The following is an 18,195-nucleotide window of genomic DNA, read 5'->3' on the forward strand; positions in this document are numbered from 1 at the left end:
GCATAAAAACTACAAACATGCCAATAAAAATGCCTTGGCTTGGCAAAATCTCCTTTCCATTTACTGCCCATTATTCACAGCACATGACAGTTCTGTGTTTTGTTCTTCGCCACTCACCAATGCAAAACAATTCCACTACGTGCTGGATCCTTCACAGGAGCCACTGAGTAGTGGGAGGTTTCTTGACTGAATTTGTGTCACGCCACATTCTGGACTGGGGATTTGGCCAAGAATGGCTACTAATTAATTGACTGTAATTCTCCTCTATGCTCATAGCAAGGGAGACATGATCAGGGCAAGAGAGTTGGAAAAAGCTTAGATGCCACCGCAGTCTCCAACTCTTGGATATCACTGACAAAACAGAGCTGGATAAAATAAAGGGAAATGTGTTGGAATTTTAGAACCGCTCACTCCAATAGGAGAAAAGGAAATACTGGAAACAGTAACAGAAAATCCACTAGCATTTGAGGAACCCTTTAATCCTTAGTCAAAATTAGAAAGACCATTGAAGCCCTTTCAAAATATCCATGAAGATGCTCGACTATTTAACCATAGGAGTGTTTTTTTTTTTTTTTTTCCTAACAGCAGCATCATATATTTAGACAGGGAAAAAGAACTGCTGTATACAACATTTTTTGATACTAAAGTGTTTATAAACTCTACCAAAAGCCTGCACTAGATCTCTCTTACAGTACCTTGTTAGTTATTTCCCTCTCAAGCCCAGGCTTTCCTAGATACTTTGAAGTGTTTGTTCTCAAAGGGAACACAGCGTAGTGCACCAAGAGCAAACAAAAGTTCAAGTTTGGTATCTAGCTTCCAGAGAAACAACAGTTCATGCAAAAATACACTGGTCCTTGCAGTAGTCTCCTCTCTAGTGGGTGCTCTGCTGGGAGTTATTTCTCAATTGCTAAAACCTCATTCTGTTTTTGTTGGGCATGGGTAATGACGTTTCCTTGATGCAAGCAGATTTCAAATCCTCAAAACCTTCTCGTGGCCCTCTCTTTCCTTACCCATTTGCTCATATCCTGCTACAACCCAAACAAGATCAAGGATCTGCCTATACAGGAAGGCTCCAGTATTTAAGCTAGCATAATTTTACAGCAGTTTCTGCTAGTATCAGTCTCTTTCTGTACTGTTTCTTGGATTAAACACCTTCCAAAGACACTACAAACTAAATTAACTAAATTTATGCATAGGCATAAAACTGTCCAAGAAGAAAACTATATCAATATAACTATAGCAGTTTAAAAACATTCTCCCTTATCATTGGGCATGATACCTAGCAAGAATTTTCCTGTGCGGGCAAATCTGGAATAGCTGCTATTCCCTCAGTCCACTATTTAACACTTACCAACTTCTCACTCTGATATAAGCACAGTTTTGCTTCTTTCAGTGATAAATTAGCAGTCTGATTCCTTCCCGAGTCTGTCTCATTTTCTTTTCTTTTCCAGATTATTCTGTATTAACTCTTCTAACAAAGTGTACGATCTTCTAAAATGTTCTTTGCTTTCGGGTAAACTCATTTTTCCTCAAGACTGGAAAGACTGCTACTTGCTAAAAGCAAAAGATTTTGATGAGTAGCAAAAGGCTACTCATCAAAAGACCATGTCTTTTATTCAAAAGCGCAATATCTTCATCTGTTTGGGCAAAGAATTAAGGCAGTAAAATTGCCGATTGCCACACTAGGAACAAGTACTGGTCAAAGACAGTGATGAGACTGTGAGCAAAGAACCGGGCCCTAGGGCTTTGCTAATCTCAAAGTTCCAACAGGCATACTGGAAAGCAAAGGCATTTTAAAATATTGGAATAATCACAGCCATTATTTAACAAATCTAAATAACCAAAAACTTAATGAAGCCCTCTCTGGCTCTGGAAGCCAATGAGACTGAAAAGAAAAAGGCAGAAGGATTAAACTGTTTTCACCTTTCTGAATGCTATTCAAAGTCAGAGTGGATGAAAGCTACCATATCCTTTATATCCATATATCTGTGGAGAATCTCCACGAATTTCCTGCCCTGAAGCCTGGAGAATCAGGGCTGAAGCTCAGGAAAACGAAATAACATTGCTTCCTCCACAAGTCATCTTCAGTGGAAACCTAAAATGAAAGGTAGTTAAGAGCAATCATACCCAGAGCTGGCATTATACTCAGGTTGTAAGGAACAAGGCTAAGATTAAGGAATTCCAGGAGATTTGCTTAAAACCTATAAATCCTACTTAGAAGGGTAGAATAGCTAGTTAGCTTTTAATTCTTTCCCCACCACGCAATCACATACAGGTCTCCACAGCAATGTCCTGAACTAGTGGGCTCAGCTCCAGGAGGAACAGAATCAAGTTTTCTTCTGTGCTCCAGCTACAGCTTCTGCAACAGGACAAGCCCATGGCTCAGGGAGCAGTATCATTCACTGTACAAGTTGCTCACATTAACTGTTAACAGAATGACTCCAACATGAAAGTGTCAGGGAATGTGCTTATATACCAAATAAAAGCCTAACAGCGAGATACTGGGAATTTGCAGCAGCACAAATTCCCAATGGCAAATCAATAATGGGAAGCTTTCAGGTTTCAGTATGAGATGCTGAGCCAAATAAACTGCCAAGTATTTTATAAAAAGCAGCATTATAAAATTTGGGTGCATATAAAGAGCATTATCTCTCCTCCTTTCTAAATAAATGCATTCCTTCAAGATCTGGAAAATCTTTGGAGAGTATTTTAAGGGTACAGTAAACATGTAAAAGCTCTAGGGAAAAAAATGCAACTCAAGCTCACTATGAAGCAGTAAAATTCAAAATTAGCTGTCCAGAATAGAGAGAACTGAGCAAAATTTCTAAAGTAAAAGTACAACAAAATATATGAAGTTCTATTTTACAACCTCTTATATGAAATAGTTCTTCAAAGACACTGGAATCTGGTCCATCTAGCACAATATGTATAAAGCTATGCTTGATACTATAGTAAAGAAAAACATCCCTAACAAAAATGAATTTAAAATTCATCAGTTGCTCATTCCCACCTTAGCTTGTCTTCTTCAGAACACAAAGAATTAACAAGCACTTCTTCTCACAGAGCATCTTTTGGGCTGCCAGTGCAAAAGACAACAGAACAAAAATGTTTTCCCCAAGTTCCGGTGTAGTCATTGTGCTCTTCTTGACATCAAATCCTCTGAAAGGCCCATTTACAGCATAACAGCAACGAGAGAATAAGTTAACTGGTGGAATAAGCCACTAATGAGCACTTGCAAAGAGTAGTTAAAAGAAAATTGCCCCAATAACTGGGACACATATAATCAGTTTATTTACTTATTATTAGGTACAGGTCCTGAAACAACAGATTTGCCTGCCTGGCAGTACCTTTTCAATACTGGAAAAACAAATCAAAACTAAAAGTTAATCACATGATTCCCAAATCAGTCCACACTTAAATCTTGCATTCCTCTTTATTTTTTAATAGTAATTATTATTTTAAAACCAAAACAATACAACTTTTTTGGAGTAGACTAAAAGTTACTCACGCTAAACAGCAGTCTTGCATTACTTTATTACAGTACAGATAACATCAATCTGACATGGCACCATACCTTTCCCACCTATAAATCAGGGCACCTGAATCATAAAAACACCTACATGAATGTTGGATTTGAGTCTTCTCAGTGTACTGTAGGCTAGCAAGGTATTTTGCTGGAGATTTCTTCCTCATTTGCCAGCCCTCTTGTAAACGAGCAGGAATTAAAAAAATTTCAAGAGGAATCAAATTATATGCACAGATATGCAGGAGTATAAGTCATAAGATTATTATTCATTTTAAGTTGGCTTAATGTCAAGGCATGAACACTTTCTGATAGCAGCTCATGAACTAGGTTGGAAGCTTATACATGAAGCAAAGTCACTCCCTAATTGTTAGGAAAAAAAAAAACTTTTATAGACACTCCTAGAAGATTTTATTACACACTGAGGACCTGACCCCATGTTGTGGTTGGCTGAATAACACATTGCATAAATCTTAAGACTGCAAGAACAAAGAAGCTCACAAACACTCTCAAGTTGCTGGAAAAAGTTGAATCTTTCTTACTCTGGAAACAAAGACATGTCAGTCAAGAGACAAAGGGAAAGACACCACCTGGCATCAAACACTCACTGAACTGTTTTCCAATCATCCTCCAAAAACAATCCCAGCAGTAGCTGCTTCTCCACAGTCTCTCAGTAAGGTACATTACAGATAACGCGTGATATTAGGAAATCTCCTGAGAAGCTTGTTCGCTTTGCTTGAAGTTAAGTTTTCCCTGAGTCCCCAGGTGTCTTCCTCTGCTTTCTCCGCTTGCTCCCTGCGTTCCTTCTGAAAAAGAAACCTCAAAATATTACCTGTATTTATTTGCTAGGTTGACTCTTATGCTCAAGGACTACTAATAATTGCTCTTGGAGGTTTATCTGAAATGAATGCCACTTCTTTAAGGAACATTTATAATAGCACTTGCCTAAATAAGCCCAAGGTTTTAGAAAAGTAATGACTGTAGGTCTCCTTTAAATGGTGAAATTAATGACTGATCATCATCTTGATCATGATATCTCTACATATCCTTAGTTAAAATTATGATAAACTTATATTAACACCACAAAACACAATTTTCCCTCTACTTTCTATTTTTTGCCTATTTTGTAAACCACTATATCAACTGTGGACTTTTCTTCCGTGTATGCTGTCATGCACTAGCAGGCAAAAACAATTTATGAAATGTTGATGCTATTACTGAAAAGACTGGAAATAGGAACAGGTTAAAGGCATGTCTAGTACATATACTTACTTTTACACTACTTTTGAAACAGACCTTATTTCAAATATATTGTATTAAGAAAGAACAAAATGTTTTTCATATTTATGCTCTGCCTTATTTCTGGAAACTATAGCCAAATTTATTTCCATTTTCAATTGCATAAAGTTTTTATTGTCTCTCCGGATTTCAATGGAATGCCTTCTAAAGCACAGAATCAGACAGGGTAACTCCCGAGCTAGTAGTATAGTAATAGTTGCCTTTAGCTGGCAACTTCTGATTTTCAATCAACTTTTTTTTTCTTGTAACAAAATCTCTAGCTCTCAAATTCAGAAACAGACTAAAAGGATTCAGAATTTTCAGAGAATCAGCTCTAACTACTTCACACATCCTGAAAATTCTGCTTATGATGAAGATTACTGAAAACACTGGTTATTTCTCTGCCAGCCACCATCTCTATCCTTGCTTCTGTGATCACAGATTTACAGATTTGTCACAGAACTGAATGTAGGAATCTGTAACTACCACTTTCCACTACTATCTAAGCAATGCAAACATTGGGTCAATAACCAAGTTGACTATTTCTTGATTTTATGAATTAGAGCAATTACTGGAATTTACCTACACTGTACTCCTGCAACCTCAAAGCACAGGCTACAGAATTATAAAATAGCCCCAAATTAGAATCTAACCCACTTCTCATACCGTACAAACCACTGCCTTACTTGCTACCTCTACAGCTTCAAAATGCAGGCTCCCTCATTCAGACCTACTGCTTAACGTGCAGAGAGGCAACATTTTCTGCTGCTTCTACCGAGATGAAAAACTGGAAAGAGTTATCACTGTAGGCACACAGAGAAGTGATTGCGGGCTTCCTCCTTCCCCACCACCAGCCTTTGAGAATGCCAGAGAGCCCTCAATTACTTCTGCCTTTGCCACGCAGTCGTGGAACATGCGGATCTCCTCGGCACAAGCAGAGCTGCTGAAGTCGTTCTGTTTCCAGCAGGCCATCATCACCGACATCTCCGTAATGCACGTTGCCTCTGGGGGAAAAAGACAGTGCAGGTCTGAGCGCTCAGGTCGTCACGTTAACAGCCTTATATAGTGCATGTATCTCCAGCGGGAAAGTTAAGATGGGGCAGAGGCAGGGGAGAAAAAAGCCACAACACGCAGCTGCCGCGGAGCGCAGCGCACTCACCGCCCGGCTGCTCCCTGCGGTTCGCCACCTTGTTGGCGAGCACCAGCGGCCGCGTGGGGCGGAGGAGCGGAGGCCGCTTCTTCTGGCGCCACTGCCCGGAGACCCAGCGGGTCACCCAGGCCGGGTACGCGGGCGCCGCCATGTTCCGTGCGCGGGGCGCGCGCGCCGCGCGTCACCGGCCTGGGGCGGGGCTGCCGCCGCAGGCGCCTGCGGCTCCTCGTGCGGGAGTGCGTTCTCCGAGCGCGGCCGAGGAAGCGGGAGGAGCGGCCTCCAAACACACCAGAGGCACTGCCTTTGGGAAGGTGCCCTTTCTTTAGAACCGCATTGGAACGGCCTGCCTGGGCGCTCTGAAACATTCAGGCAGGAGAGTTGTCTTTTCTACTTCCATGTTTCTGATCGGACAGGAAATGAGCTGTCTTCCTAGCTGGGCGGCTGGGGCGGGGTGAGGGAGGTTAAAGAACAAAACAAAACCCCAAACATAAACTGACACCTTCAAATTAATCTGAAGTGTTCACACGCTGGAACACTAAACACTGGAGATCTTACAAATTTAAGCCAAGAGCTGAAGCACTTTTCAGTATTCCAATTTATGCGAAGTTCATGTGCTAATGTTTTTTCCTCTTTTTGTTACACCTACTGCTAATCATTTTTCTCCACCACGTTTGCCTGCTGTGGCTACCAATGAGGCTTGCACAAGAACAAAAAGAAAGAAGCAGATGCTAGGGCATAAGCGGAGCCAAACCGCACTCCTTGTAAATCACCTTCCCTTTTTACGCATCACATTAGCTAATGGTGTCAGCACCTTCAGGTACATTCACCTTCAGAAGCTGACTGCTTTTTAAAACAATTCCAAGAAAAACAGGGGCGGGGGAAAGGCTAGGAAAGAGAAAGGCGAGCTGTGCAAGGGGAATGTTAATGGCGCCCTGTCACTAGTGCTGTCTGCATTGGCGTGCAGCCTGAGACTGGCGCATCAGCCTAAGAAATGACCAGCAGACAGAGTAACGTACGTGACCGTGTCTGCGCACGCCATGCGGAGATGTATGACGCCAGGTACAAACCTCCGTTTTGAGGGGGAATGCAGAATTACAAAGAGGTGAGGTATTCAATTGCAGGGTCCTTCTATAAGCCAGTACTTTGTGCAACTCATAGCAAGGAATCGCAAGTGGATGAGAAAGTTTCCACTTTTCAGGTTCGCTCACTGCCCTGATTCCCTCAACACATTGGAAAGCCGCACAGATATGTCTCACTGCAGATCCTGAGTATATGATAATAAAGAACTTGTAACGGTCCTAACTGCATTTCAAGCCTACTGTTTTCTTAAATTAACATACGTTAAAAAATAAATTAATTAAAAAAAATAGCTGAATCCTGGCCTCTGTCTCAGCTAGTAAGAAAGAGATGTACCAGAGGTGAGAAATATCTACAAAAAAAAAAAAAAAGTTAACATTACACTGGAGTAGAGGCCATCCATGATGCTATTTAAAATGCTATGATAAAATATAATGCTAAAAATGCTACAATAAAACTAGATTGCTTTCTTAAACACCTTTCTAGAAGGCGAGAAATTATACCATGGGTTCTTGTCATTTCTTAACTATCTAAAACCTCTAAAAAGAATTAGGGACTGAGACTAAGGAATCAGATGTATTGGGAGAAATGAATAGAGTTGAAAGCCAAGTCTCTCCAAATTGCTTGGATACAGCTTTCTTCAACTAAAGTCTGAAATACCTACCCAAGTTTATCCCAAATGCCTTACTTGTCATGTAACCTTGTAACACCTCTGCCTACCATAATTTATTCTCAGCTGTCTCAGCCTGACCTTGACCCCAGTGTGAGCTGCCCTAGGACATTTCAATTTATTGGGAGCTGTCTTAATTTTCCCATTTTAGCAAGGAAGCAAAACAGTTTGCTAAGAGACAATTCCAGTCAGTTCAAACATATTCCTACTACCCATGCATTTAGGTGAAAATAGCACTTAAACAGCTATGATAGATGCAGTTTATTTTCTGAGGTCAGTTCTTCCCCCTCCCCAAGCTCCAGTGCTATCCTGCTTTTTTTGGACCTACCTCAATCACACCAGCCTCCCTGAAATATCCTCTTCACCCAATTAGTTCTGAGTTGCCATCCCTAGTTTCTAACTTCCCAGACCAACTCAACTCCAGCTCCTGCTACTCCAGTGTTCCTGATGCCTCTTTATTGTTCAAAAATGTCCAAAAATATCATGGCTTGCTTTGATCCATTCCAAGAGCCCCAGAATCATCCCTTGCTGAACTGAGCCACTTCAGCATTAGATGGTCTTTTCTGCAGGAAAGAATGTGCACAGTACAAATTAAGATGCAGGTCATGTCAAAGTCCTGGAACAAAATCTGCAGTTCCATCTCTCCCCACCCCTCCTAGTCCTCTGCAGTGCCCTGCATCTCCAAGTGCCAGCTCTCAGACAGCTCCAAGTGAGTCACAGGAAAAGTGCAGTTTGTTAATACTGACACAGCCCTTGGCCCAACTGGTTGTATCACTAAAAGGATTTTGCATCTGATGAATTTCAACTCATCAGTAGAGGTCTCTGAGCAGAATGAGGGAAGCTGCTGCCCTGTATGTTTCCGATTAATACAATTTCTCGGAAGGTGCCGGGGGATCCATCAACAGTCCTAACTAAATGCAACCCAATGCATGACAGCTAATCATTAAGGGAGTGGCTGTCACTGGGCAAGGGGTGACAAGCAGGCTTGGCAGGATGGTAACGGGGCAGATGGCTGCTTGTCTACCACAGCACTGTTTAAAGAGCGTTGTCCCACACTGGCTCTGTTCCAATCCAATTTATCCTGTTCCCAGCCCTCCAGTTGCCTGTTCTTCCATGATCTATTGTTTCCTAAACCAGTAAAAACTGCCCTCTACCAAGGTGAGGGAGGCGCATTTTTGCTGATTATCCAGCTACTGCACTTTGCAGATTATTTCCAGGCAAAGAGAAATCTCATTCCTCTTTCTCTCCAAACATATACACCCACTTGGCACTTGAAATGTGTCACTCAAAGAGGATCCAGAGATCTTAATTCAGTTTGAAAATTACTTCAGCAACTCAAATAAGACATTTTTTTCCAGTTCTAAAAATTATCAATCTTAAGTATCAAAAAACCCCAGTAATTTTCAATGAGGCTATTTCATTCTTAGAAATTGCATTCCTTGTGAAAGCTGGAAATACAGATTGCCAGTTCAGCAAATAAAACACTTGTCTTTTTTTCCTGAAAATAAGACAGCATCCAGTATCCCTGTTCTGGCAGAAGTATGGTAACTTTGGCCTGTCCAATGCAATAGATTTGACTGCTGTATTATCAATCTTCAGCTGGATATTTGTTCTCTCTCCCTCACCTCTGAGAGGGCAGGAACTTAATCTAGCTTGTTGCGTCAGTTCTCCAAGACATATCCTCCACAGAACATAGAACTGTTTCATACAAGGTGCTACAAGCAGGAGATACCTATTTTTAGTTCATTAATGCTAGGAAATAAAGCTGTCTTGACAGCTTTGAAATCATTCCTGCAGTCACACAGAAAAAAAAAGGCAAAATGTGTGACAAGCAGTGGTGTAGTGACTCACCCTGTTTTGCAGAGGCCAAGTAAAGGGTTTATAGGGGTAAATCTCTTTAATCTCTTTACCACTTTAATCTTTGATAATTTTGCTGAAACTCCTGGTTAGTTTCAGTTTTGGTTTTTTTGAGTAAGGGCACCTGCACAATTAGAACTGGATCAAGATGCTGTTTACACTTCAAGCCTTCCAACAGTCACAACATAAGTGATGATATTCAGCCACTATCCCGTTGGTCCGGATTTAAAGCTGTGAAGGGAGAAATCCACTGTTAGCATTCAAAAACTTGTACAATCCAAAATCTTTCTTTAAAATACTAATAGCAGTTGCAGTCTCCTTCCTCCTTGTTTGCATTCACGTATTTGTATTAACAAAAAGACAGTCTGGATCATAAGTTTAATTCACTTTCGCTAAGGTTGGCAGTAGTCTTTGGATGTTATATAGTAATCCTTTAAAATGTATAATTATGTTAATTAATCTCTAGTAGCAGAAGAACTGAATCTTAAGTGGCCCATTCTCAGAAAGAAAGCTTTGACAAGATGCATAGGAGGAGGCATCCCAGAATGGTTAAGGTTGGAAGCGACCTCTGGAGATCATCTAGTCCAACCCGCCTGCTTCAGGAGGGACACTTAGAGCATGTGGCACCCAGTCACATCCAGGCGGGTTTTGAAGATCTCCAGAGAAGGAGATGTGAGAGAGAAAGAGAGAGAGAGAGAGAGAGAGAGAGAGAGAGAAAGTGAAAGAGAGAGAGAGAGAGATGGCACTGTGCTTGGCAGATAAGCACAGTAAGGCTTTAGGACATCACTAATCAACAAATGTTTCAACAAGTGCTATAATACTCATACTTACTATTGGTGCTTCCTCCTCCCACTCCTCCAAGGACAATACATTAACTGTAGCATATGTAATTCAGGTAACAGCAGATTAATGACAACAACACCTTAATTATAAAACTCAGTCCCAGTTCAATTATAGGATAAAACAGAAAAAGCAGAATGTGTTGCTACATACAAAAAGCAATACCAGATTTTTTCTCCTGGCTATCCTACCAAAAATGTCTGTGAGAAAGGCTTATGGGACAGTGCTAATTAAAAAGAGCAAACAAAGGAAACAATCATTTTCCATACAGAAACATCAAGAGAAATGAAATAGAGGGCATTAATTCAAACAATTTATTTAAATCTCATTAAGCTGTTCAGTAGAAGATCGTATTCAAAATTAAAGCAGCCTTAATTTGTTTTATCTTTTCATAATGTGCTTGAAAAGGAAATTTAGTCCTGAAAACACCCATCTATAATCTCCAGCTGACTTGAGTAATCCACGTGAAAAATTAATTCAGATACTTTCACTTAAGTATCTCTGTATAGGTAAGCGCTGAGTAACTGAAGAAAAAAGGATTGTAAACCGGTGAGTGCATCTTAGCTGATGAATCATTTCTTACTACTATTATTTTTATTATAAAGATGCAATTGCAAGTTTCCCCCTATTTTATATTAACAAAAAAAAAAAAAGTGAAATTGATGTACAATTTAGGTATTTTCCACATCCACAACAATCCAGTGACAGCTGGGTGTTTCATGCCTTCTCTGTCAAAGCACCTACAATTTAACACTGCAATATTGTCTATCTGCTGAGAGGCAAACGTTGAGATGGGTATCATTGCCCACATGGATACCATGTTTACACTACTCTGGATGGGAATTTGAAGAAAGAAGTAAGATGAAATGATCCATCTACAGTTAAGCACCAAGTCAAGGACTTGATTAGGGACAGATACTGTTTTACTCCTGTTTGTAACTTTTACCAGTATGTTTCATTTTTGTTTGTAAGAGATAAAGACTGCAACAAAAACGATCTACACATCACTACTTACTTTTACGAACTCCAGGCACGGACCAGGACTATATTGTGCTAAGACATAGATGTAAAACAAACTCAGTACTTCCAATTCTGATTGTCCACCTTAAGAGAAAAAGACAAGAAGATCTGAAATCAAAGTAATTGGACCACTGGACAGGCGCCATGCCTAAAATGTGTTTGGGTTTGCAGAAAGCTGCTGACACTGGGAAAGAGCAAATCCATAAAGACCTCTGAATCCTTGGCATTAGGCAGGGAACAAGAAACAATCACAGCTGGGAAACTTATAGAAACTTATAACTAAAACATATTAATTCTACTCAGTCAGGTTCTACACAATATCAGGTAACGTATTTATATTTTAAAATACTTGATTTAAAGTTGGGAATTGAATAATTTAGGTGTGGTCCCATTCACATGGCACCTGCAAAATCAGCAAAAGAAGAAAATTAAGCAGAAATTGACACACCCAAAACCATTCCTTTACCATGAAAAGTAAGAGTTTAAAGCATATTTACTTGGGGAGAATAATTTTATTACTGATATTGTTTCATAAGGCACAACTGTTCTCCACAGACATTAGCCTTTTGCAATTCCTTCATTGAAAAAGTTTTTTGTTATTAGCAGCTAAAAATATATCTTAATGAGGAGAATAAGTGATTGGTAAAATACAAAAACAGCAATGTATGTTTTAAAAAATAAAAAATCCCTACAGGGAAATAACCTAGGCTATTTGAGCAGAGTCCAAAAACTTGCTCATCTGAAGTCACAGGGAAGTGTATACCAAATACACAAGGAGAGTAAATTCTTCTTTTGACCCAGATGTTGACACCTGTAGGTCAGCAGTAGCTTCACCCTCCTTGAATTCAAATCCCAGCAGTGTATAACATCTGCACAGCTGAAATCCAATCACAACAGGGACTGTTGTCTTCTGTTGGACTTCATCAGAAAAAAAAGTCTCTGAAATAGTTTTTCTACTATTTCAAGGCAAATATTTAGAGTGAGGTAAGAATTTTTACTCTCAACTTTCAACATAATTTTCAAGTCAATGTCTTCCAAAGATGACTCAGTGATGCCTGGTCCTCTTGAGAAAAATCTCGTGCATATAATCCCAAAATCTTCCCTGATGCGACTCATTGTGATGAATCATAGCAGTGAGAGCCTCACCCTGATCCAGACTTTGCCAATAATCCTGCAGCCACATCTCTTTCCAACTGAAACATAAAAAAAGACACCACCATAAAGCATAAAAAGTACTATGTGCAGGTTTAACAATACTAAAACCATTTTTTCTTTCATCTAAGAGGAAAACAGGTCAGGGAAGCTCTTGACAAATTATGATATTACTGGGCCATTTTGCTCCACATAAAGAAATCGGCTACATAATTCTCTCTGGAAAACCATCTCACTGTTGGCTTTAAAACTTTTCCAAATTTCAGCATGTCTAATGTTAGTCATCCTACAAACTCTAAAGGATAAAATCTTATATTAAATTAAAATCTAGCAGAGAAACTTTACATGACTGAGTGGCTTTCCATGACCAATACGTTTCAAACTATAGTTCAGACTGAAAATCAGCTTTTTTTTCAGACAAACCATTTAACAGTTAAGAGACTTGACAGCTAATTATTATAAAAATGAGGTTATACATGACACAGAAAAAAAGCTTTATCATTTAAGCCTGACTGCGTACTTAATCTCCAGACTAGGTTGCTGAGTACACACTTTCCTTTTTCAATGCATGCATTCTCAAACTTCTCCTAGCACAGAGTGCCTTATAATATCTTCGAGCAGCTCCTTTCCCATACGTGATTGTGTGGGCTACGCTCATTTGTATTACATCGAAGGATGGCAATAATTTATTTGGCTAATAATTAATGCTCTTCCTTTTCATGATAGACCTGATTATTCCACACACTACCTTCTCTTCTCTACTGTATCTGCGATGTATACGAGCTGTATAAGAGTTACACAATAATTGCTACACTCGTGAATAATGGTTACAGGGCATGAAAAGGCCATATTGTAGCCATACTGCAATTTGGTAGTAGCTCTTAAAATATATAAACTCCAAATGCTTTTGCAGTCCTCTGTGGTCCAGAATCCTTCAGCACCCAAAGTCGCTGTGTGTTTAAAGTCAGACTTTGAGCTGCATTTATTCCATAACTTACACTCTTACTAGGCTTGTGTCACTTCTCCATGATTAATGTTTTGTAAGGAAACAAAACATGAGATTGACAAGCTCATTAGGCATTCACCCAAATTAATCATGCTGTTCTTTTAAACTTACTGTCAAACTCTGGCAAAAGACAAGCATGTCTGTGCAAATACAGAAGAACAGAAGTAAGCTAACACTTCAGCGGCAACTGTATCCTTCTGTCACTTACAACTCTAAAGTGACCACATTCCACCATTGAAGCTCAGATGACTGCAAGGTGGAGAGCACTGCATTTCACTGGGAGCTCTTAATCATACCTTGCAGTTTAGATACATGTTATCTTTCTAAAGTGGATGGCAGACAGTGGAAATGCTCCAGACACATCTCCACGAATGGGAGGGAGTAACACTACTATGGTTCAACAGACATGGAAATCTGCAGCATGGAAATGGGCTGATACACAAAATCTCCTTGCACAGAAGACTGAAGTATCTTAATTTGCAAGTAAGCAGCATAGAGAACCCAGATCGTGTCCTCAAAATTATTTCCTTAGTGCCATCTGCTGCTCAAGTAGAAGAAATTTTGTGAAAAAGCAGAGAATATTCTTTATATAGAGTAGGATGAGGGCAGAGCACATTTTCCTACAAAGGCAAAGTATTAATATAAAAGCTCCAATAAATAAATAAACAATCAACCACCAAAAACAAGGGTTACAAAGGCATGTAAGGGCCTCCTCTACTTGCAAGCATCATTTTAACTAGCCAATTTATTAATCGTACTGTGAAAAATACTTTGTAGTGACAAACATCGAGGCAAAGTTAGCTTAACACTTCATATAGCTAAACAGAATCCCAGGAATCTGAAACCTGTGGCAATAAATTGTTAGACACAGGCAAAATCTGCTATGGCTTAAGGTTTAGCTTCCACTGTCTGACAGAAGAGAGCCACACAAAATTTAAAGTGTCTTCTACCATATTTACAAGACCTAACTTAGGTCTAACTTCTGCTCTGATGGATGCCATCAGAAGCAAGCTAGGCTCACACTGAGTACTTTTACAGCTACTATGTGTAAAGCTTTTTGCTTCAAAAAGCATGGTATTGCTACATTACCTGTCTCCTCCAGAGATATCTTCAACGCTTCCAAACCCAGGAGTTGGCATAGGACATCCCATATGCTTGAACTGAGCAACTCGAGGTTTGGGAGCTGGAAATTTCTTACCAGACTTTCTGTACTCCTGTTCTTCTTTGACTCGGGTATTCTCCCTGTCACAGACGAAACACTCGAAGCCATTCAGGTAGTTGGGCAGAGTCATATCATTCACACCCCACTCCCGCCTCTCCAAGCTCTCAAGCAGGAACTGGTTTTTGATTCCACCAGGCTTTTTATACTCTAAATACTTCAAATATTCCTCTCCGTTCTTGTCCAAGAAATCAAGATACTTTGCCAGCTCTTGGGGGCTGTTAAAGTCATCTATGAGAATGATGGAGAGGTTGTTTGGCATCCAGTCTCGCACAACAGGAGAGCCTCGGTATACAGGGACAGCACCCAGATGCATTGGGCGCCACAGTTTCTCAGTCATGTAGTCATTACATATGGCATTTTCTAAGGCCAAGTGAAACTTGTATCTGCCAACAAAGGTCATGAATTCAGAATCTTCTGTAGTGGCTGTAGAAGTGTCTCTCAGTCTCTCACTAGGAAGCTCACGGTTATGCAGGCATTTCCCATAGGAATCAACCTAAAACAACAACAGTTATCTCTTCAAAAGTGATTTATGTTCACTTAGAGCTTGTTCTCAGAGCCTATAGCTCTCAAAGTTCTAGTGACCTTAGCTTAGCCTCATTTTCACTCTAACCTCATTCCATTTTGGCAAACAAAAACATTGTAGGACTTCTCAAATTAACCAGCACACCTTAGTACTTCACAAGTTAAGGCTCAACCATTTCACAGTCAGTTTGAAGCACCAGTGATGCTTCTAAGGGAGCAACTTTTCTTTACGCTAACTTACAAGGCTCCAGAGATTTCAGCACTTCATCTAGGAGACCAAATTTATTAGGGTGGAGCCTAATCTGTGACTGATCCTGCAGTTTGACCATCTCTGTGACTAAGAGCTATGTTGACGCCTACCTACTGGCGTGAGGTGCAGTCTAGACCACGCTTTTTGGAAGGAAGGCAACTAGTTTTGCTGTCCAGCGCGTAGTCGGAGCACTTCCTGTTACAAATCATCTTGGCTAAAAACGAGCACAAACAAACCCTGTTAAAAGGAGGTCCCGGAGGCAGTGGCCAGGCTGGCCTAGCTCCTACAGTGACACGGTGCCCCAGCTTCCCTGTGCAGCACACCTACCTGGATGTATTTCATGAGCTCCCGCACGTATCGGTCCCTGTCTGAGGGCACATCGCAGTGGGACTGCATGTAGAGCACAGGCGCGTAGCCCTGCCTCCGCCACGCGTCCTTCTCTGCCAGGGGCACGGGTGGGCGCCGCAGGTAGCCGGCATCGGGCAGCCACTGCAGGGTGAGGGGGTAGTCGGACTCCCGGCGGAAGGTGGCCGTGTAGTTGAAAAGGCCGATGCCGGGGGAGTGCGAGAGCACGTAGTTGTTCATCGGGGACTCTTCGTGGAAGAGGGCCCAGGTCTGGTGGGGCAGGCGGGGCAGCGGCGCCTCATAGGCCCTGAAGTCGGTGCCGTAGAAGATGAGCGCCTTGGTGCGGCGGTGCTGCGCCGCGCGCCGGCTCCGCGTGGCCAGGCAGGAGCCGCGCGGGCAGTCGATGCGCTCCGTATCACCGGGGAAGTGCGGGAAGAGGCTGCCGCTCCACCACAGCAGGATAGGCAGCGCCTTGTTAGGCCGCGTATCATTGTTGCCGGGGCCGCGGTAGGACGGCGCGGCCACAGCGCCGAAAGCCGCGGCCGGCGGCACCGCTGTGTGCTGCCACCCCTCCGCCTCTGCCTCGGTCGCGCACGGCGCCTCGGCGCCCGCCGCTACCCCCACGGCGCCGCAGGCCAGCGCCAGCGCCAGCCAGAGGCGCGCGGGACCCCCCATTCCCGCCTCCTGCGCCGCCCCCCGGCGCACGCAGCGCGCCCTTCAACGGCCCCAACGGCCGCCCCGCCCCGCGCCGCCAACGCCCGCCCCACCCCGCGCCGTCAACGGCCCCAACGGCCGCCTGCGCCCCGTACTGTCAATGGCCCCAACGGCCGCCCCACCCCCCCACGCCGTCAACGACCCCAACGGCCGCCCCCGCCTCGCCAACGGCCGCTCGCCAGCTTGGGCCTGCCGCACGCAGAGAGGACTTGGTGTAGGACCAGGGAATGGAAACGGCCGAGAGTCAAGAGGGAAGAGTGCTTTAACTCACAGCTGGCAGCAGCAGCAAATCCGAGGTGGATTTGTTAAGACAGAAACACCATTCACACACACACACACACACACACACACACGCACACACAGCAGTTGTGTGCACTTAAAACTCCTTAAATCCTCTCCCTGGCCCCGTATATTTACAGCCAACTGACCTGCCCCGGGGCTGCCAGAAGCGAGCCCAAAGCTGCAGCTGCCCTGGGGGCTGGCTCAGCCCACGAAGCACATCTCGGATACAGTGCCAAGCAAACGGCTCAGATCAGGCAAGCACAGGCACTGGTGAGCAGCCCCTGCCAAAGTCCACACAGGGAGGGAACAGAAAACATCTTCAAGGAGTGAGGCTTGTTGTTGTACAGTGACAGGTCAAGGAGAAAGTTCCTAGTTGAGCTGCTTTTCTGTACCAAGTCGAAATAACTTTTTGTGTTAAAATACTCCGTAAACAGTATTGATGGCTGCCAAGCTGGCATTACTATGATATACACCTAACAGAAGAATTAGTAATTCCATAACTAAGTGCTACAAGCTCCAAGTTAATGCTCCTGAGACATAACTTAATCCTTAAATACTTGTACTTTTTCCTAATATGTAAGTTACTAATATGGACAACCCAAGCAAATAAGTATTCTCCATCTGTACAAGGCATGGGTTAAAATACCAGAGGCTCTCCTTGTGTTCCTTCAAGGATTGTCCAGGCCACAGCTTGGTCACAACTACCCACATGTCACCCCCATCACCTCCTCCGCTCCCTGAAGACTCCCCAGGCCCCAGCGGGACAGTGAAACTGAAAATCTAAAGTAAATTTAACATAGTCTCAAGATAACCAGAATACTCTTCAATACTTTTCAGACTAAAAAAAAAAAAAAAAAAAAAAGGCAGTTTGACTCAGGCTGCATTAGAGAAAACAGCTCTTTGTAAAACAGAAATTCATTTGGGGCAGAAAGTTAAAAATATTTAGCTAAGCAAAATAACACTAAGAACAAACAGCACCTTTTGTATGTTTATGTTTGTTGAATTTCTTACCACTTTTCACTGCAATTAAGAGAAAGAGACTGAACTTAACTTGGTAGGACACTGGATTATAAAGGATCACTCAACTAGGCTCCAACCCTTCTCATTTCCTCTCTCCCGCAAAATACAGTATTTGGAAAAATAAGCAGTGTTTATTTACTAACAATGACATAAAATACATCTTAATATATTTTTATTTCTTTACAAATTAAAAGATGCATTGGAATAAACAAATGAAGAAAATGTAAGGTTCATTTATGATTTCATTTCCACCCCCCAATATTAATA

General features: G+C 42.0%; 2 protein-coding genes across 2 annotated transcripts; both read right to left on the reverse strand.

Moving 5' to 3' along the window:
* Positions 1-3,910: 3,910 nt before the first annotated feature.
* CHCHD1 (coiled-coil-helix-coiled-coil-helix domain containing 1) lies at positions 3,911-6,117 on the reverse strand. Its single transcript, XM_010211446.2, has 3 exons — positions 5,961-6,117; positions 5,687-5,805; positions 3,911-4,329 (listed from the first exon to the last, which is right to left on the reverse strand). The coding sequence occupies exons 1-3, from the start codon at positions 6,100-6,102 to the stop codon at positions 4,207-4,209; spliced, it is 384 nt and encodes a 127-aa protein (XP_010209748.2). The 5' UTR covers positions 6,103-6,117; the 3' UTR covers positions 3,911-4,206.
* Positions 6,118-12,357: 6,240 nt separating this feature from the next.
* Positions 12,358-16,600, reverse strand: POFUT4 (protein O-fucosyltransferase 4). Its single transcript, XM_010211458.2, has 3 exons — positions 15,895-16,600; positions 14,663-15,288; positions 12,358-12,608 (listed from the first exon to the last, which is right to left on the reverse strand). The coding sequence occupies exons 1-3, from the start codon at positions 16,585-16,587 to the stop codon at positions 12,461-12,463; spliced, it is 1,467 nt and encodes a 488-aa protein (XP_010209760.2). The 5' UTR covers positions 16,588-16,600; the 3' UTR covers positions 12,358-12,460.
* Positions 16,601-18,195: the final 1,595 nt, after the last annotated feature.

Source organism: Tinamus guttatus, unplaced genomic scaffold, assembly GCF_059628265.1.
Source record: "Tinamus guttatus ecotype Peru unplaced genomic scaffold, ASM5962826v1 Tinamus_guttatus_pri_ptg000246l, whole genome shotgun sequence".
NCBI lineage: Eukaryota > Metazoa > Chordata > Aves > Tinamiformes > Tinamidae > Tinamus > Tinamus guttatus.